Source organism: Miniopterus natalensis, chromosome 2, assembly GCF_054644295.1.
Source record: "Miniopterus natalensis isolate mMinNat1 chromosome 2, mMinNat1.hap1, whole genome shotgun sequence".
NCBI lineage: Eukaryota > Metazoa > Chordata > Mammalia > Chiroptera > Miniopteridae > Miniopterus > Miniopterus natalensis.
Genome location: NC_142082.1, coordinates 22,309,384 through 22,328,741, shown reverse-complemented (window position 1 = coordinate 22,328,741; position 19,358 = coordinate 22,309,384). Strand labels below are relative to the sequence as shown.

The window sequence follows — 19,358 nt, the reverse complement described above, 5'->3', positions numbered from 1 at the left end:
AGTCCAAGCCCATTTCCTCTCCCAGCTCTCTATACTTACTGTTTACTTTCCCTGGACTACTCTTTACCTCACAGCTTAGTTCTCATACCCTTGGTTTCATATCACACTTCTTAGAGAACTCTGTTGACCATGCTATCAAAATCACCCTTCTTCTCTTGTTCTCTCTCATTATCCTTATTTACATCCTGTGCAACACTGTAAATAATTTTATTCTGTCTGCTTTATTCTCCCCTACATTCTTGGCATTCAGCAAAATAACTGGCATCATAATACTGTCACGATGATGTTTCTGTAATGTAGAACGGATGCAACTAAAGTTGCAAGGATGTCTAAAGTCTAGCTTTGCTAGACTTGAAAAGACACATGGAGTAGTCACATACTGTTCAACTCTCCAGGACCATCTGTTCTACACACTGTGCTGCGGAATATAAATACAAAAGCGATGTACCTTCAAGAAGCTTTTTCAGACTCTCTGAGTTAGAAACAACCTCCCTTAGTTCCCATAACACTCTACTCATCCTGACTGTGGTACTTCTTATGATATACCAAACACTGTTGCTATTTATATTCATCTGTTCTGTCTCCAACTGGACTGTCAGTTCCTTGCAAGCAGGGACTGTGTTTCCTAGCACATATTGGCAATCCTGCAGAAATCACCTTTAGGTCTGCAGAGGTTTTAGGATACTCTTAATAAGGTATTGCACTGAAAATGAATTAAATAGGAAAGTTAGCATTTTTGTTTAATAAGACTCTCTAGTTCTCTGAGGAAGAAACAGCTGTATAATTCCAAAGTATTTGGATTTCAACTGAGCATTAATAAAGCCCTAAGTTTCCACTAAGGACACTGTGTTATGTGTGGGGGAGGACTCCTCTGCCCCTTCACTGCCTTTGTTCTTGTTTATATGCACTGCCTTTCTAGTTTATACTCCCTGTAGTTTGCATTGCAATAAGTGCCAAATATTTTCTGCCCACGCCTCTGTTCGGCTGCAGAGCATGAGAACTTTAATGGAAAGCAAGCAACAGATCAGAATATTTCTTTAGATTTGTTGGTGACCTTAAAAGTGCCTATTTTTAAACATAAATATTTATGCCTGTTTCCAAGATGAACCTCCATTTGTTATGAGACCTTTGATTAGTCTGTAGTCTGAAGAGGACCCATAAAAAAAGTGGTTACCATTTATTATGACAAGATTGATGGAGAACTGTGGAGGGAGGAGGGCCTGAAGCTGGTTTTCATATTCTGATTCCATGCATAAAAGAGGAGATAAGGAGTCAAACAGCTCCTATGTATGCTGGTTTTGATAACTTACAGCCTCTGGGTTTGGGGACTTCGGTAATCTTTCTCAATCATGCGCACCTGTGAAATGCCAACGCGCTGTAAGCACAGCTCTCTTCTATGGAATAACATTTTTAAGACCTATTGTTCTGACAAATTCAAGTTACCAAAAGGCAAGCAGATGCATCTATGGGGCAGTACTTTTTAAAGTGTGTGTGTATGTTGAGGGTTGGGGTTACTAGTCTGAAACTTCTTGTATAGTCCCAGGCCCCATCCAAAGCTTATAGGATCAGAATCTCCAGAAGCTGTGCCTGAGAATCTACATTTTAGCATCATCACTGGAGGCTGTATCCACACTCAGAAGTTTAGGAGTTATTGCTTGAGGGAATAGAGTCAACAGTTGTCTGTTTCATCTCTGAACCATTAGTCTGGGCCTGAAAAGTTTTGAATCCCTTATATTGCTTCCCAAGAAGGTTTCAGAGATCTGTGGTTTTGATACCATTGTAATGAGCTAGTTATTAATAATAGGAAAGGAGCAAAAGGGGAAGGCCAGACATTATAGGCATGTCATTTGGACAGCTTTACCAGGAAACTGCAACTTTGCACTCCCTAGGGAACCACCAGCCTATTCCCTGCAAAACACTGGGGAAGGGGAATGAACAAAGGGAAGATAGATGCATGCCCAATAAAGCTGAGTGACATAGGGAAGGTACTTGTCTGTCAGTCAAACCTGGTAACAAAGATCATTGACCAGAATGGATGTGGCCACTGCAAGCATGCAAAAATTTGAGAATATATAATCCCCTTGTTTTTCCCCTCCCTCAGCTCAGTTCTGCTTGGGCTGTCTGTTTACTGTGGGAGTAGTATGGTATGGCAGGCTCTCTTTTTGTCTGCCAGGGGCTTTTGCTTTTCTTTCTTTACCTCAGCAGGTTGCCTCAGGTTCCTCCAGGGCTGAGGAATTCAGTGTCTCAGGTGAAAAAGGCAAAGTGAGTAAAGGTTTACTTGATAGATATATGCAAAGGTAGCACAGATGCTGCCTGGCCTGCCAAGGGTTGCAAACTGACTTCTCGTGGAAGGATTTCATGGCTTTTTCAGGAACTCAGCATTGCTTTATCTGAGCTAAATACCTCCTATGGGATCATGCTAAGCCCTTGGATATCCAGCTGAATAATTCTAACATCTTTCTGCTGAGGTCTCATTGCCCTCAACTCCAGTATTGAAGACATCACCAAACCAGCTCCTCTCATACATGGTACACACATGGTCTGTGGGAACTTTCACATATCTTTTGCTTTGAGAAGCTCTGTGAATACAGCTGTGTGCAATCCTACTACCTTTCTTACTTTGCCGTCAGAGTAGCTAACCAGCCACAATCTCTAGAGCTTTGGATCTTGCAGGTGGTTGAAAGTGTCCAAAACACTGCTTCCCAAGTGCAAGCAGGCATTCCTCAAGCTCTGTAGGTAGTTAACAGAATCCTTTCCCCATAAGTTTTAGGTGAGGGAGAAAAACTCCCCCCATCCTCCAGCTCACATGGAAGAGGGTAAATAAAACTGACTGTACTGTATAGCTCCATTTAAGAAATTCTCTACCTATTTCTTTCTTCTGTCTCTTTTTTAGACTGGTGGTGAATGATCAGCATGGGGCTGGAAACTGGTTCTAGATTACTTCCTTTGGATGCCCTGAATTGCGGGTCTCATATTCACTTTAGTAATGTAGGTGTAGTTAGCATCTATGCCTTAGGGCTTCAAGGTAGGGCTTCATCTAGACATTGGGACAGAAAGAGTTCAATTTTAACATCTCCTTGAAAATCATAATAATAGTTAATTTATGTTGATCACTTGTTATGTGTCAGCCAGTCTCTCATAGGTTCTTTTTACTCAGTAGTCCCCATAATTGTATAAGAAAACAGAAGTACAGAGAAGCCAAATAATTTGTATAAAGGCACACACATAGAAGGTTATAAAATTCTTCCAACAATGTGCATTATTTTCCTTTTTAAGAAAATAAGAATTTTGTCTCTTAGAAAGAAAACATATGCATTCATCAGGAAAAAATTGCTACAGCTGTTTAATAGCCTGGCTTTTACAATGGTAAAACATTGAATTTTGGAGCAAAATTAATAAAAACAACTCTTATTTGCTAAGAATTTTAATATATCTTATTCACTTAATTCTTACAACAACCTTGTGATGTCGATGGTCTTGTCTTCATCTTGTAGTTGAAGGAAACTGAGGCCAGGAAGAAATTATGTGACTTACCCTAGGTCACACAACCAGAAATAATTGGAGCCAGGATATTTAAATCTGAAGTTTCAGGTCCTGATTCTGAGTTTCCTCTTCTCTGTGCTCTGATGGGACACACTAGCAAAGGCATATGTTCAATTGTAGGTCTCTGAACTGTGGCAAACATTTCAAGTTGTTTGGTTAAAGCTGCTTTCTAACATGTTTGACTCTAGATGAGTCAATGTTACAAAGGAGGGAGGTTTTTTACTAAACTCCTTGAAAGCAAAGAGCATCTTACTCATCTTGGAATCCTCAGCGCCTGATCCAAAGTTGATACTAATGAACTGGGTAATTAAATGAATAAATAAATATATAACTTTCTTTTAAACTCTCTGGTGGGAAGCAAGCTTGCATGTGAATTAGATTAATATATGATCCTTCTGAGTATTTACATTTTATAAGATGGTCCTGGAAGAAGAACCCAAATGAATGATGTGTAAGTCGTTTTCTGACTGTCATTGGAGTAGTGGTGGAGGAGGAACTGAGACAGGTAAAGTCTCAAGTTTCATGCAGATATGATAACTTACCATGTCCATCTGCCTTGAGAAAAAGTAGACTGCTTCTTTGCTTGGGCTACAGAATTTCCAGAAACATTTTACATCAAAAGAGTATATTCTAATAATGTCAGTCATCCATAAATGTAGCGGGTAGTTTCTAGAGTATTCAGTTATACTTCTGCTAAGGGACCTCCTGACTGGGCTCTGGAAGGAGGGATTGAAGTGTTGGTGGGGTGGACCAGATAAACTCTAAGACACTCTATGCCTGAACTTTTGGAGATTCTAGGATTTGTTCAGGTGGTTGAAGGCAAGATGTAGCTAATCGAGTCTGTCTGTTGTTCACAGGTCTGAGGCGCAATTACAGATGTACCATCTGCAGTGTCTCTCTAAACTCAATAGAACAGTATCACGCCCACCTGAAAGGATCTAAACATCAGACCAAGTAGGTACTTTCATACTTTCACTCTTTAGACCTTTTGCATGTGATTTTTTTAGATGACAGTTAAAGGCTAAACATTTTAATTATTTCAAAATAAATAGATGGAAACTACATCTCTTTATCTCCAAAGTTCCCTTGATATTTTGCTGCTGAAGCCTCCAAAGTCCGCTTAACACTACTTGAAGAATGGCTCTTCTTCTTTTGTGGCACAAGTAATGATAGGCTACCTATTTTCATTTTCAAGGACAGTTCAGCACATTTTATAAACTTCAGGAAGCTTTTATATTTATTCTAAGTGTTTTTAAATAGACAGTGTTATCTCTGTTTGAAGGATGTGCCAGACTTCGGTGATGTAATGTCAAATTCTACGAATGTCTTCTACCACTTTCCATTTCTAGATGAATATTGTTAATTAGCACAGAAACCTAACAAATCTTATGGTATATTAAATCATTCACGTGCATAAGTATTTCCAATTAAATGGAAGCTTATTTCATTATTTTTAAAAGAAATTCTCATGATTTTAAACCTGAAAAGGCTAATCAGGCATAATTTCACCCATATTTATACTTTGCATCTCTTTAAATATGAATGGCATTAGCTTTGTAGACCTTTTTAAAGTAGCTGCTAGGACTGCTAATAAAATCTAACAAAATAGGGGAAAAAAACAAGGAATATCTAAAAAATATGTAATTTTCCTGAGTAGAATTGTTTTTATTTCTCTCACATTTATTAGCAGAATCATTTAACAGATTTGAGTGTACCAAGTCTTCTTAAATAATAAATGACTTATTCAACAAACATTTATTGAGCTCCACTGCGTGTTAGACTTGGAGGTGTGCACTGGGAAATAAGAGATGGATTGACCCTGGCCTGCCTCTTGTGAAGATGCCTGCCAGGCTAGGGGGGGCAGGGTAGGGACGGGCATGTAAACATACAGAATGTCCTCTAATACCATATGGATGCCCAGAGCTTTGAGTACTAGGGAGCAACCAGGGCAAGTTTATAGGGACATTGGTGCAGAGGCTGAGCACGTAAGGATGAGTTCATGATCTGATGCTGTTCACCACCAGAATCCCTAGGCAGCGCTTCATGCATATTAAGGGTTTCATAACCATGTTTGATTGGATGAATGTGTGATTTCAAATTACGAGTAACAATTTCCCATGCAAGGATATGAAAAAGGGGCATTCCGGGCAACAAAATTTCTTTGCAAGGATGTTTTGAAGACATAGGCCACAGGAGTTCTGGCGTCGGTGAGGAAATGGAAGCCCAGAGTTGGTTACTGATTCTCAGTCTTTTCATCTGTGTTGTGCTGTCTCATGAGTCGAAGCCACTTTCATGACTTGGATTACTCTGATCCACCCCAGAGTACTTCATCAAGGTCATTATGTAAAAAGATTTTCTCTGATGTTATAAAGTACCTATAGAGTGCTCGTATCGATTATTGGACACTGCTGCCCCCACCTTCTCCAAATAGTCTATTCATCATCTCTCTCGTATATTGTAAAAGGCGCCATATGCATTCTAATTAACATGCATCTGATGTGCACACAGACACATTACAGGTAGCTGAAACAATAAATGATAATCTTTTAGAGACATATATTTATTGTTCTTAATATAGATAATATTCATATGTTATATATAGTATGTTACATACTTACAATACAAAAAGGTAGACAGTAGTAACTTTGAGTGGTATGAATCATGTAAATAACTAATGCAGACAGTATCTCCAGCTTAGGGGAAATCTCTGTCTCTTTGTGTACATATAAAACTTTATGTACCAGAATCTCTGCTAGCCATTTTCACATCTATTATCTCATTTAATCCATGTAACTACCTTAAAATAAACACTTCTGCCTCATTATTTTATATGAGAACACTAAGGCTCAGAGAGACAAAGCAACTTACCCAACATCACCTTGCCAACAATGGCAGAGTCGGGACTGAATCTCACCGTATCTAACTCCTGCGTATGCTTCTTCCATTTCACTCGGTTGCCACACAGGCTGGGAATGGCAGACTGCCAGGAGAGAGTGCTATGATGAATTTCGAAAAAGGGGACATTGCTTCCCTGGTGGGATTTAATAATTATACGTGACTTCAGAAGGGTACATCTCCTACTGTGCTGCCTTCTTTCCAATAAACATGGTTATTTTCCACCTCCAAAGCAAAGATTGCTCTCCTTCTGAAGAGTGAAATGAGGGAATGTGAAGAAAAGAATTGTAATAGCCTCGTCCCACATGCTTGCTTCATCTACTCTTACACCTGATTGGGATTGTGTGTGTGTATGTGCATGTCCTGTTCATAAGCTACATCATTCTGTAATATTTTTGTAATATCCTTGTCCAGTTTAGTATCAAAATATACTGGCCTCATTAAACAAGCTGAGAGGTCTTCTTTCTATTTCTAATCCCTGATTGAGTTTGTGGTAAATTGCTGTTATTTCTTAAATATTAGGAAGAACTCATTCATGTAGCCATCTGGCTTGGAGTTTATACTGTGCGACTATCTTCACTGGAATTTTAATTTGTTTAATGAAGCACTGTTCGTATTTTCTATTTCTTCTTGGATCATTTTTAATAAGTTGGTTTTCAATGAGTTTGCCTATTTCATCTACATTTTAAAGTGTATTGGTATATAGTTGTCCATAATATCCCCTAATTTTATTTTTAATGTCTGTAGGATGTTTTTCATTCCTGATATTATTTGTATCTCTTCCTTTTCTTGTTTATTGATCACTTTTATTAGAAATTTATCAATATTTATTAGTTTTTTTGATGAATGAATTTTGGTGTTTGGTGTTTTTCTCTATGTGCAGTTATTTTCTACCATTTAAAAATTATCTCCTTCTCTCCACTCCCTTTGGATTTAATTTGCATTTCCCCCCCAGCTTGTTAACATCAAAGTAAAAGTTACTAATTTTTCAGTGTTTCTGTTTTTCCAGTATATGCATTTAAGATTCTCACTGTGCCTCTACAGATTGTTTTTACTATGTTCTGCAAGTCATATTTTTGTATCCCAGAATTTTTAATATGTGGTATTTTCATTATTATTTATTTAAACATATTTTCTAATTTTTACTGTGATTTCTTCTTTCACTCAGGGTTAACTTAGAATATTTGGGGGACTTTTCTATTTATATTTTTTCTGTGATTAACTTGTTCTACTGTGATCATAGGACATACTCTAAATGAATCAACCCCTTGAAATTTGTGTAGTCTTGCTCTGTACCCCTGGCATATGCTCAGTTTTGGTAATATCCTACATTCACTTTTTTTTAAGTGTATTTTTAAGTAATTAGGTAAATACTCTATATATCAGTTACATTAAGTTTCTCAATCTTGTTTTATCTGTGTATGATATCCATGAGAAACAGAGGCAGTTAAAAAATTCTAACTAAAAATAAGGACTTGCCTAAGTCCAATAGAACTCTCAATTCTATTTTTAAAAATATATATATTAAGGTATATTATTAGATGCTTATAAATATAGGGTGCTTTTTGTATTCCTATTAAAATGGCACTCTTAAATCACTTTTTGTCATCATGAAATATCCTTCTTTGTTACTAGCAATACTTTACTTAACATATACCAACAGCAGCTATACTAGTTCTTCAAAGCTTCCAAAATGTTTCCTTTAAACTTTATCCAGCTTTTATTTTGTTCTCAAATGAAAGGTTAGTGTTATACCAATTACCCTATCAGAGCTGATAATGGAACTCAGCCAGCCAAATGGTTCTTAACTATTCTAATCTGACCAATTAAAACAACATAAGTATTAAGATGTCAGCAAATGTCAAGGTCTTACATTTATATTTTTACTAGTAATTTCCAGAAAAAGTGTTGAGTCAAGATTATTAAATTGTGTAGTGGAAAGAGCATTGAATTTTAAGTCAGTAGATTTTATTCTAGCAAAACCGAGTGATCTTGGGCACTGACAAACCTTTAAGTCTCAGGTCCCTTACAGGTAATTAAGTAGGGATGACAAGAACAAGACAAATGCATATCACTTTTCATGCCTTCTTCATGACCCTGGTACTGTTTCCTACTAATCCTGAATTCAGCCTTAAAATTCTTTTTCACCCAGCTCCCCAATTAGCTTTTACCATTTTATTAGAGCTAGCAGTGTGTCCCCAAAATTATATCCACCTAGAACCTCAGAATGTGACCTTATTTATAAGTAGGGTCTTTGCAGATATAAACAGCTAAGAATCTCAAGATGGAATTATTCTGGATTTATTTTGGGCCCTAAATCCAATGCCCAGTGTCTTTATGAGAGAAAGGAATGGGAGACTTGCACACATAGAGAAGAAGGCCATGTGAAGACGTAGGCAGAGATTGGGGTTCTGTTTCCACAAGCCAAGAACACCAGGAACCAGCAGGGTCTGGAAGATGCAAGGAATGATTCTCCTCTAGAGGTTTTGGAGGGTGTGCCCTGCTGACACCTTGATTTCAGACTTCTGTTCTCTAGAACTGTGAAAGGATAAGTTTCTGTGTTTTTTGTTTAATGTTTTTATTGATTTTAAAGAGAGAAGAAGGAAGATGGAGAGAGAGAGACAGACAGACAGACATCGATTTGCTGCCTCCTGCACGCCCCCCACTGGTGGATCGAGCCCACAACCTGGGCATGTGCCCCTGCCGGAAATTCTCTTGGAGCATGGAATGACCCTTAACCAACTGAACCACACAGGCTGGGCATTTCTGTTGTGATGAACTACACAGTTTATGGTTCTTTTTCTAAGGCAGCCCTAGGAAATTAATACAGTATAAAGCCTACTTGACTTATTACACAAGTGTCCTTTTAGTCATACTTTCCCGGGAAACTTCTTGTCATGCCTATCCCAACAATGACAAGGTTGGTGATGATGCTGTTGAAGAAGATGGTGAGGATGGTAATGATGCCACCACTGATGTGTAAGGTGGAACTTCTGTTCGAGTGGAGGACAGCAACACATTAAAATGCTTTGAAAGTGATGCCATATCTAATATGTGCTCTTTACTAGTAGCAATGAAGATTTTTTCTTTTTGACAAATGTCATAAACAGGAAAATGGCAATCAAATTTTACTCCATTGTTAAAGAGAAATATTAAGTAGCTAATGAGATTAAAGGTTTAGAAATGCAAATGATCACACTGACATCTAAAGCAACTTCCTATTAGTGATTTTTCAGTGTTTTCAGGGGAGCTAATCTGTCAATTAGTACAAATGATTACAATGAAATTTAAAGGCAGATAAGTACATACCATAGACTAATGAACAAGTCCCATGTAATGCACTTAAATTTGAGATTAGGGAACACTTCAATCCTTAGGACAGTATATTACCTAGAATAAAGGATATAAAAGTCGTCTCGTTACTTACTTGAATGCTTCACTTGGTTGAAAATGAGACACAAGTGTCTAAGAATAAACCAGACTGACCATAACTTAGCAATTTCTAAATTTGCTTTAAATGGTGATATCTGTTGCTTTTTCTGTAGTTTTTTTTTCCCAACTAGATGAATCCTCCAGACAGAGCCCTTATATTATTCAGTTTCCCATTATATTCACTTATTTGTGAAGTGGTTGAATGGGTGTTTAGACTAATTTTCAGATCTGGAATGTATTTGCTTCAGATATTTTGGAATTCAGATCCTGCTTTAGGATAATAGTTATCTGAGTGGTGTACAATAATAATTAAGATAGTTTTGCAAGATATGCCAACCATTAAGAACCTTCTGTACTTAGGATAAATAAAAGTTACTTAAAACCCCAAGCAGGTTTTCTCTTTGGAAACAAGCAAACAAACCAGCAACGAATCAATGAGCATACTTCTTCAAAGGCTAAAAATATAGATGTTCTTTGTAGAATTTTCAGTGTGATTTACTGGCATTAACCAAAAACTTCAATAACCAAAAGGGTTGGGATATTGATATTGTGCTATATTTTTTTCATGAGAAAGTTTTCTGAGAAGTATAAAAAGTTCATTAAAGTTCTGAGATGAGCAGGGCCTAAGACAGTATTGAAAGCAGAGCTGTCCTTTCCCAGAGAGTGTCAGGTTATTTCTCCTCAGTTGATAATCATTTGTAAGCTGCTTGGAAAGATTTGGAATAAAGAGCAAAATCTAGAACCCAAGGTAGCTGCTCTGCTTGTCCTATTTTATGATTCTGGCTGTTAAAAAAAACACAGCTCTTCTAAAAAGCAGAGATGGTGAAGTGTCACACCTTTCTAGCCCAGGGTGCTCCTAAATCCTGTAAACAGGTGCCTGCTGCAGCACAGGGATGAGGAGGTGGCAAGGCCCGTGGCTCAAAGGGGTCCTCTTTTTAGCCCTGTTTTTAATAGAACATTCTAGTCCACTGTTGTCAAGAGCCCTCACTTTTCTGAGGAAGGCCTCTAATGAAACAGAGTCCAGCTTCTCAAATTAAAGAAATAGTGACCTGTAGAGAGAATTCCAGAGAAGACAGAAAAATCAAAACAAAAACCCCTATATCTCTCTCTCCCTATAGCACTAATGCACAGGCAATTCTAACAGCTCTATTTTTCCGAAGCCTCACTTACATGCTTTTTCTATATATGCCATACCTAGGGATACATTATAATTACAGTATGTGAATAGATTAGGCCTTTGGCAGGCTTGGGAAGAACTAAATGGGGAGCACCTTCATTCTTTCATATTATTTCTAGAATTACTGATGACACCTGATATTCCTTAGCTCACTCATTTCCTACCCATCTCCTTCTTGGGGGACTTGTAATCATTATTTTGTCTTGCTTGAAATTTGCATGAGTCATGGCTGTCTCCAGAGTGATTCTGAGCTGATGATTTAATGTCTCAGATTTAACGGTGGGTCCCATTGAAACCTCTCATGTTCTTTGTTATGCTGCTTCAGATACTCATCAGAACAATCACCAACCTGACCTGGTTCTGAAAAGTGCATCGAGAAAGAGAGAACTTTGTCAGGAATAGCAGGAGGGTGATGGTTGAAATCTTTAGCGACACTTCTAGTGGCAGACTAATGTGTTTGTGGTTAGAGCGCTTGAGCTAGAACAGGTTTTATGTGCTCTTCTATCCCCACCCCTACCCCCCACCTGCTTCCTCCCCGCACCCCCCCTCCCGTCTTTCGCCTCCTTTTTCTTCCCTTGCTAGTCCTTCGCAGTAGAACTAAAATGTACCCATAGGCAAATATTCCGTTCCTACATATCTTGAACAGCAACTAGACTGTCTTGGTCACAAATTTATCTTTCTTTGATATATATGCAAAAATATTTTTCACTGCTTTCCCAGTGCTTCCTGGTTTGTAACCATAGAAAGAGCCTAATTTTTATTATAAATGTGATGCTTGCTAATTGCAAAAAAATTCATCATCAAAATATTATAAGAGCGTAAAAAAAGCATAAAAACTTCTCTAAAAAAAGAAAAAAGAAAGAAAGAGAGAAAAGAACTGGAAGGAGGCTGGTGGAGCCCAATAGGCCTGGGTGAGAGCCAGGCAATCAGAGACCTGTGTGGCTTTTAACCACTTTAAAACATTATTTGACAATACACCTACTGAAATGCAATTTACAAACAATAAAATACACAGATTTCAGGTATGCAGTGTGATGGGTTTTGACACTTTAAATGCCATGTAACTACCAGCCCAATTAAGATACAGAACATTTTTGCAACTATCAAAAGTTCTCTTGGACCCCTTTTCAGCCAATACTCCACCCCAAGCAAACATTTTCTGATTTCTGCCACCATAGCTTAATTTTGCCTCTACTAGAACTTAATACAAGAATACATTATGAATTCTCTTTCTGACTTCTTTTGCCCAACATAACGTTTTGGAGATTCACTCACATTGTGGCATGTATTAGTAGTTCATTCTTTCCCTGCGTCTCTTTGAACAAATTATGTCCCCTTACCGAGCTTCAGTGTCTTCATTTGAAACATGAGGGGATTGGAATGCGGGGTAGTCAAGTCTTTATCAATTCTAACATTCTCTTATTTGATGACTTTGATGTTTAACTCCTTTAACTGTTTTGTATTTTTCAGCTGTCAGAGTATTGGCTGTAAAATAATTCTTCCTTAGTGTTTACTTCTCTATTGCTGGGTGGCCCAGAAGTGATTGACTTTTTAACAATTAGGTTCTGTGAGAGGAGGAGGTGTCCTGGAGTCCTTTTATTCTGTCCTTAAACAAAAGGCCAGGGACTTTCCAAATGCTTGTCACTTGGGGCAAAAGGGGTGAAGCTGATCTTATAAGGAGGAAGTAGAGAAAGAAGCTTATTTTAACTTTATTCCAATGCTATGAATACAGGTCACAAACTCTGGTGGCTTCTCAGGCCAGCAAGGATAGGTAGGAGCGAGTCAGGAAGATGCTAAAGGAGACCTTGGCCCCTCACCTGGACAGTCCAGGCTTCTGGACTTGCACTCATTCTGGGTCTTCTGTAATTCATTCTCACACATTTCACCACAGTTCCTTAGAAATTAGAATGTGTTTATTTGTAAACGATATTCAGCTGTCATTGACTTTTACTCCAACCAAACTGTAGTAGAATATTGAATTTGCTTAGCATTTGTCTAATTTCTTAAAAGTTATCATGGAACATGGACTGTCAAGGAATTGAATTAAATAAATGAAGGACCTCACTTCATATAGGTTGATTTTGTTGGGAAGGTAGGGAGAGAAGATCAGATGTGAATGAAAACATGTCCTTAGTTGTGTTACTCAGTCCAGCTCTCTATCACCTCTGTTTGGGGTAGAGGATTGAGTGGCTCCACTTTAGCTGGGATTTTCATAGTGTGGATGGGGTAGTGGTGTGAGTGGTTGGACAAATCAGCCCTTCACAACGTATGTTGCAGCCCCACAACCAAAATCTATTGAGCAACTACTATGTGTGAGGCATTAAAACAGGCCTTGGGGACAACAGAAGGAGTTACAGAGATAATCATACCTCTCAAAAGTTTATGATCTAGCTGAGAGGGTGCAGCAAGTAGTCAAGTAATTATAGTTAAAGTCAACATACGATATGGTAAGTATAAGAGGTATAAACCACCGCTGGAATTCAGAGGCAGAAGGGATTTAATCTGGTTGGGGGCCATCAGGAAAGGTTACTGAGGAGTGAGTGCAGAAGAGTGGTTTGGGCATAAGACCATCAGGGTTCAGTCACAGCTCGACCTTCTACTAACTGTGTGACCTTGAGCATGTTACTTAAAGGCCTCTCTGTGGCTTAGTCTTCACATTAGTAAAGTATAGCATATTATAAAAATGCTTACCAGACCTGACTGGTGAAGACTGAGTTTTAAGAACAACAAAAGCACTGAACTGCACAGACAGCACTTGACATGAAGTGTTTCCTCAGTATGTGTTCATTATCATTCTGTATTAATGAAATTAAATTTGAAATAGGCCTTCAGGAATGGGTTGACGAATGTTGAGGTTACACTACTTCCGCTGTTCAAGTAGTTCTTCTATAAGATTGCCCCAGAATTCTTCACAGCATATTTTCTTGCCCAAAGTTGAGGCTGGACTCCCACTAACAAGTTCAGTCCTTCTCAGGGTTTAGAACCGAAAATGCTATTAACCAGCAGTGGGATACAAAGAGCGATCTAGGACAGACTTCCACAGACTATCCTCATTCTGAGTCTCTTGTGGTCTTATGTCCTCTACCTGCTCCAAGTCCTCATATTATATAACAGTTTCAAGCTCGATATTCAGTCTTGCAATGCCAGAAAGAACACTTTCTGAGTGATCCTAATTACATAGGGTCTTTACGCTCTGATTCCCACCCAGGCTTCCCACATTATCCAGCTCTCTGGTTACCAGTTGCATTTTGTCAATCACCTGTAGTTAGCACATTACTCTCCAAAGACCATGGTTTATAAACCTTGAAAATAAATAAAATAAATTGAATTCTGTTCCTGGTTGAATTTCCTAAAATCATTCTCCCCAAAAATCAAATCCCTGGGTAGAGTTGCTCCATTCTGATTATATGGAGCTCATTTCTCTTCCCCATTTGCATTTTTTACTTTACCATTTTAAAAACACACGTATCTTTTCTACTCAGGCATCTATAGGCTTCTGCTCATACCAGTCAGGCTTATCTCAGTATTAACTAATTAAATCTAACTTTGAGTCACAACATTTGATAAATGCTCTATCTTTAATTGGAAGGGTTTTCTCAAAAAACAAATGCTCTCCATAGATAACGGCGACACCTCTTTAAATGTTAACCACCATTCTTTCAATTATAAGTTAAAGACAAACATTTTGAAAATTTGTTTTTTTTTTCTTTTTTGAGTTAATATTATCTAGACCATTCTATATTATGTTAAGACTAGCCAGATGGAACCAGAATCTGGGCCTTCGTTAGAATATAAATTTATATAAGCATCATTATAATCATATACATCTTTCACTTTCCATAATCCTTAAGAGCAAATAGGAAACATGTGTGTTTTCTATAGCTTTTAGGGTCACAGAAAAATCTCAGTCTATTTCATGCTGAGTAGTCAAATACAAATCTATAAAGCTAGCTTTCAGAATTGTGGCTGATACTTGAAGCTCGGGACACAATTAGTTCAAAGTCCTACCCACAGCCTCTGGTGTTATTATACTCCCTGGAGCTATATCTGTTTGTTCATGTCCTTATTTAAGTGCCCTTCCTTCTGAAGATACCGAACAGGATAGCATGTGCACTTTACTCCTTTTGATTTCTAAAACCATCACCACCGAACTTATTTCTGTCCTAACAAAAAGATCTTATAGTAGCCTTAAGTAGATGAGTTTCAGACTTCTGATTTTATTTCCTTGATAATGGATAAAGTTCAAATAATAGATTCAGTTTTATAACATCTTTCCAGCACTAAATAAGATAAACTTACTTATAGCTAAGATTTTCATGAGCAGACAACTTACTAAATTAGAATCTATTGTCCTTGAAGGTCTATATGAGAAAGGACATTTAAGTCTGTTTTAGATGGGTTTTACTGGGTGTTCTAAAGTTTCTCTCATTTGAAATCCAGCTTTAGGTTTTAAAGGCAACTGAGTAGGGAGAACTTCAGATTTTTCAGCAGCCTCCATACCGCCAAGGTTTAGAAGACAACCATATAGGTTTCTATTTCTTAGTCTTAGAACCAGATGTCATAATTTTGTTATTCCATATTATACAACAGTGCTGAAGGTAAAAGTGTGCCTTCCATGGAGAAGAGAGACCAGGTCAAAATGTAATCTGAGAGATTCATTACAGTCAGGAAATGTAGTGACCAATATCTGTTGTTCCCTTTCTAAATATGAAGAGAAGGGGATCTGGCTCTCTCATAGCAGCGTGGCAGGAAAGCATCAGTACGAATAAAAGATTTACCAATGCTTTTCAATATATGTGTCCAATGGAGAGGCATCTTTCATTTCAACTGTAACTCTCAAGGAACCCAGTAAACTAGTAACTAATTAGCCAACCTTCTAGAATATGCAAGTGATTTTCCTATAGTCTTTTCCCCCCACTATTTAATTAGAGGTGAGGCCAAAACAGGATTAGAATGATTAAATTAAATAAAAATCTTAAATATCATTTCAAAATGTTTTCTGCTAACTGTGAGTAACTTCTCCATTTCCATGAGAGGATGTGACAGGCTGTAACACCTGGCCTGCCTTATAATGTGATTTCGAGGACTTGATTTCTCCTCTCAAAGTGATAACCTTCTTCCTATACCTACTTGCTAGCTAATTTTCAATCATTTTCAATCATTTCAGGAAAAATATTCACTTTGCCTCCTTTCCCATAGAAGTCCCAGAGATAATTGCACAATGGGATGTATAGATGTAAACTATCAGAACCTTACCTGTGAGAGGTTTAGGTGGGAGGTGTTGAGATGGAAATATAAAGGACATCATTAAGGGGGATAGAGAAGGCAGAGAGGGGAGGCTGGGGCATTTCTTACACAAATTTTTCCTAGACTTCTTTACCATCATAGTTTTGCCCAGTACGATTTCTTTGGCTTCTTTAGCTTATTGCTCATAAAGCAATGATTTCAATATTTTGGAACAACTGTAGATGTACTGACCACATGAACAACCCATTTTTATCCTTTTGGAGAACAGATGGAATAAGTAGCTTCATTATGACTTTTAGTCAGAGATAGATTCTTAGATAGCTGACATATGGCCTCTGAGAGTCTGGGGAGTTTGGAATGAGAAAGTGGAGAGGACACCTCCTCCCTCTGCCACCCACCACTGGCCACTCGGTAGAAGGTCAATGGCAGCCCCTACAGGGAGCCTGACCTTGGGGAACAAAAGAAGGATTGGAAGCCCCACTTCTGCTTCTGCTTTCCAGCCTCCCCAGTTTCTGACTTGTTTTCAGAGTCAAGGGAAAGCTATCTTTAGAGTCAGAGTCACTGTAGTCTAATAAGTCATGTCCTTATCATCTGGCCTCAGAGAATTGGAGATAGAGAGAGATACATTATCAAGCCGTGCAGAACCATACAGGTGAAGACATTTCTTAAGAGAGTTCTAAGTAAATTTTCAAAATTTAGTTTAGAACATTGTTTTTTCTTATAGATTTTTCACTTCAAAATTATTTTTCCTACTAGTAGTGTTCGAAGGAGAAGATGAATTGAATTATGTCTGTTACCATTGGATTTAAACACAGATGGAGTTATAATTTCCTGGCATGCCCTCCTTTTGTAGAGCTCCAATTCTTGAGAATGATTCGATTTCGTTCTGTGTCTAGCTAAAATCCAGACATTGCAAGGATATAGGACCAGCCAATGGTGTGATCCTTACCTTCAAGAAGCCTAGAGTTTAAATTAGGAGACTAAATTAAGAGATGAACATAATAGAACATTTAAATGCTAATATATGCAAGTGATTTTACATAACATCATGCAAAAAACTGAGAGAAGAGAGAGATTAGTACATGAATAATGAGAAAAATGTGCTTGGATGAGATGAAGCTGAACTGAAAAACAAGGGTGAATTCAGTTTGGGGCAGGTCAGTGGAAGGGGTCTGGGAACATCCAGGTGGAGGTGCCAGTGGGCAGTTAGGTCTCTGGGTCTAGAGTTCACAAAATGGATGATGGCTGGATATGCAGACTCAGGAGTCATCAGCTCACGGGAGATGAGAGAAGTGAATGAGATGAGAATAAATGAGTTCATTCAAGAAGAGCATGTGGAGAAGAGCAAGACTAACAGCCATTCATTTACGCATGTGTGCGTGTGCTCGCGTGCACACACGGTGACAAAGGAAGAGAGAAGTCAGAACTTTTTCTTGCAATGACACATTTTATATTTCTTTTCTGAGTAGGAGGAGGATGGGAGAGAGAAGTGCTTCAGAAGCGAAGAAAGAAACACATTTCAAGAAGGAAGGTGCAGAGCAGAGTAACTGAGTACCAGAAAGAGTCAAGTAGGAAGATGACCCAAAATATCTAGAGGGTTTGTCCATTTGGAGGTGGCGGTGGATTTTGGCCAGGAGAATCTTGCTGGCTTTTTGAGATCACAATGGCTGGGATAAGAATGAAATGAGGGAGTTTCTTACTAGTGTTCTCCCTGGATGAGGGAGAATGCCCTGCAGCCCACAGATGACAGCAATGAGAAGGGCAGAGGGTGACATATGGCATGCAGAGAGGAAAGGGTTTTGTAAGAGAGCTCAAAATTAAACAACAGAACCCTCTCTTAAGATAACTAGTATGTGGAATTTGAGAAAAACAGAACTCTAAACAAAGTTGAATGCTATCCACTGAACTTTGTCCCTGGCCCCTGCTGTTCTCTAGGGCCTCGGAGGAACCATTTGATAGTCATTACCGATAGGACAACAGAGAAAGAGTCACAGGGGTCTGCCTTTCTCCAGCCTGGGAGATGGAAGGACTACTGATAGAGACTGGCAGGGACTTTAGTAAGTTGTCTTTAGACACATTGCTTTTGAAGTAATGACACTTTAGCAAAGTACCATTGGACGTTCTGTAGGTAGTTGGAAATGGGTCAGGAATGGAGATGCAAACCATGGCTTAAAATGGAGATTTTTGGGTAAGCTAGATAAGTGAAAGTTAAAGCCTGGAGATTAGATGTATCCTTTAAAGTAGAGAAAGGGGCAAAGAGAGAGAAACACCATGTTTAACCTTAGGCAGTTGTGGATGCTGATTAAACACTCTCTAAAGCTGTTGGCTTTGCATCCCATGCTGGAGCTTGAAGCGTGCAGGACAGAATGTTGGAAAGGAAAGCTGATATAAAGCATGGAAGAGCAAGAACAAGCTCAAATTCACGAGTTTGAGCTGGAACCTGTAAGGGTGATGGAAAAACAGCTTCAACCTCAGTGGAGTGAGCATTCTGCAGGGGAATCTGGTGTGTAAGGCGCAACAGTCCTGACCTTCCAAGTGTAAAAAGACAAAACTAGAAACAGACAAGGAAGAGAATTCTGGGAAACATTGCTCAGCCTAGCCATGAACGCATGCTACAAAACCACCGCAGTACACCAAGAAAGCTGCTAAATAACAATGTAAGACAGAATATTGAAATGCCAAATGAAAGACTAAAGCATTAAGTGCTGAGTCATTTTTCTGTCTGTGTGAAAAAAATTAAACAAATCGAAGATAGAGCAAACTTTAGAGGTTTCCAGTTTTCTCAAGAAGATGAACGTGTTTTATTAATGAATGGCATTCTGAATCTCTTTGCTTTAGGAACATATAAAAATTATAAATGAAAGCCTATTTCTTTTTTAACTGAACCGTATGCCTTTAATAAAAAGATTCTAGACTCACATGTGTAGGATAATTAATATCCACCTAGGAATGAATTATATCCAGAATATTAAAGAATTAAAATATATCCTGGAAAATACATGATTTTATCTGCATACTGAGATTCATTTGAGGGGAAAGATAAAATTTATTTTCTCATTGATGA

At 38.3% G+C, this 19,358-nt stretch overlaps 1 protein-coding gene across 1 annotated transcript in view; it reads left to right on the top strand.

Annotated features, from left to right (window-relative positions):
• Window positions 1-19,358, top strand: part of ZMAT4 (zinc finger matrin-type 4) — a 303,247-nt gene that overhangs the window by 263,728 nt on the left and 20,161 nt on the right. The window contains exon 6 of the mRNA XM_016195630.2: window positions 4,401-4,497. Within this exon, the coding sequence (XP_016051116.1) occupies window positions 4,401-4,497 (97 nt within the window). The remainder of the gene's footprint in view (window positions 1-4,400; window positions 4,498-19,358) is intronic.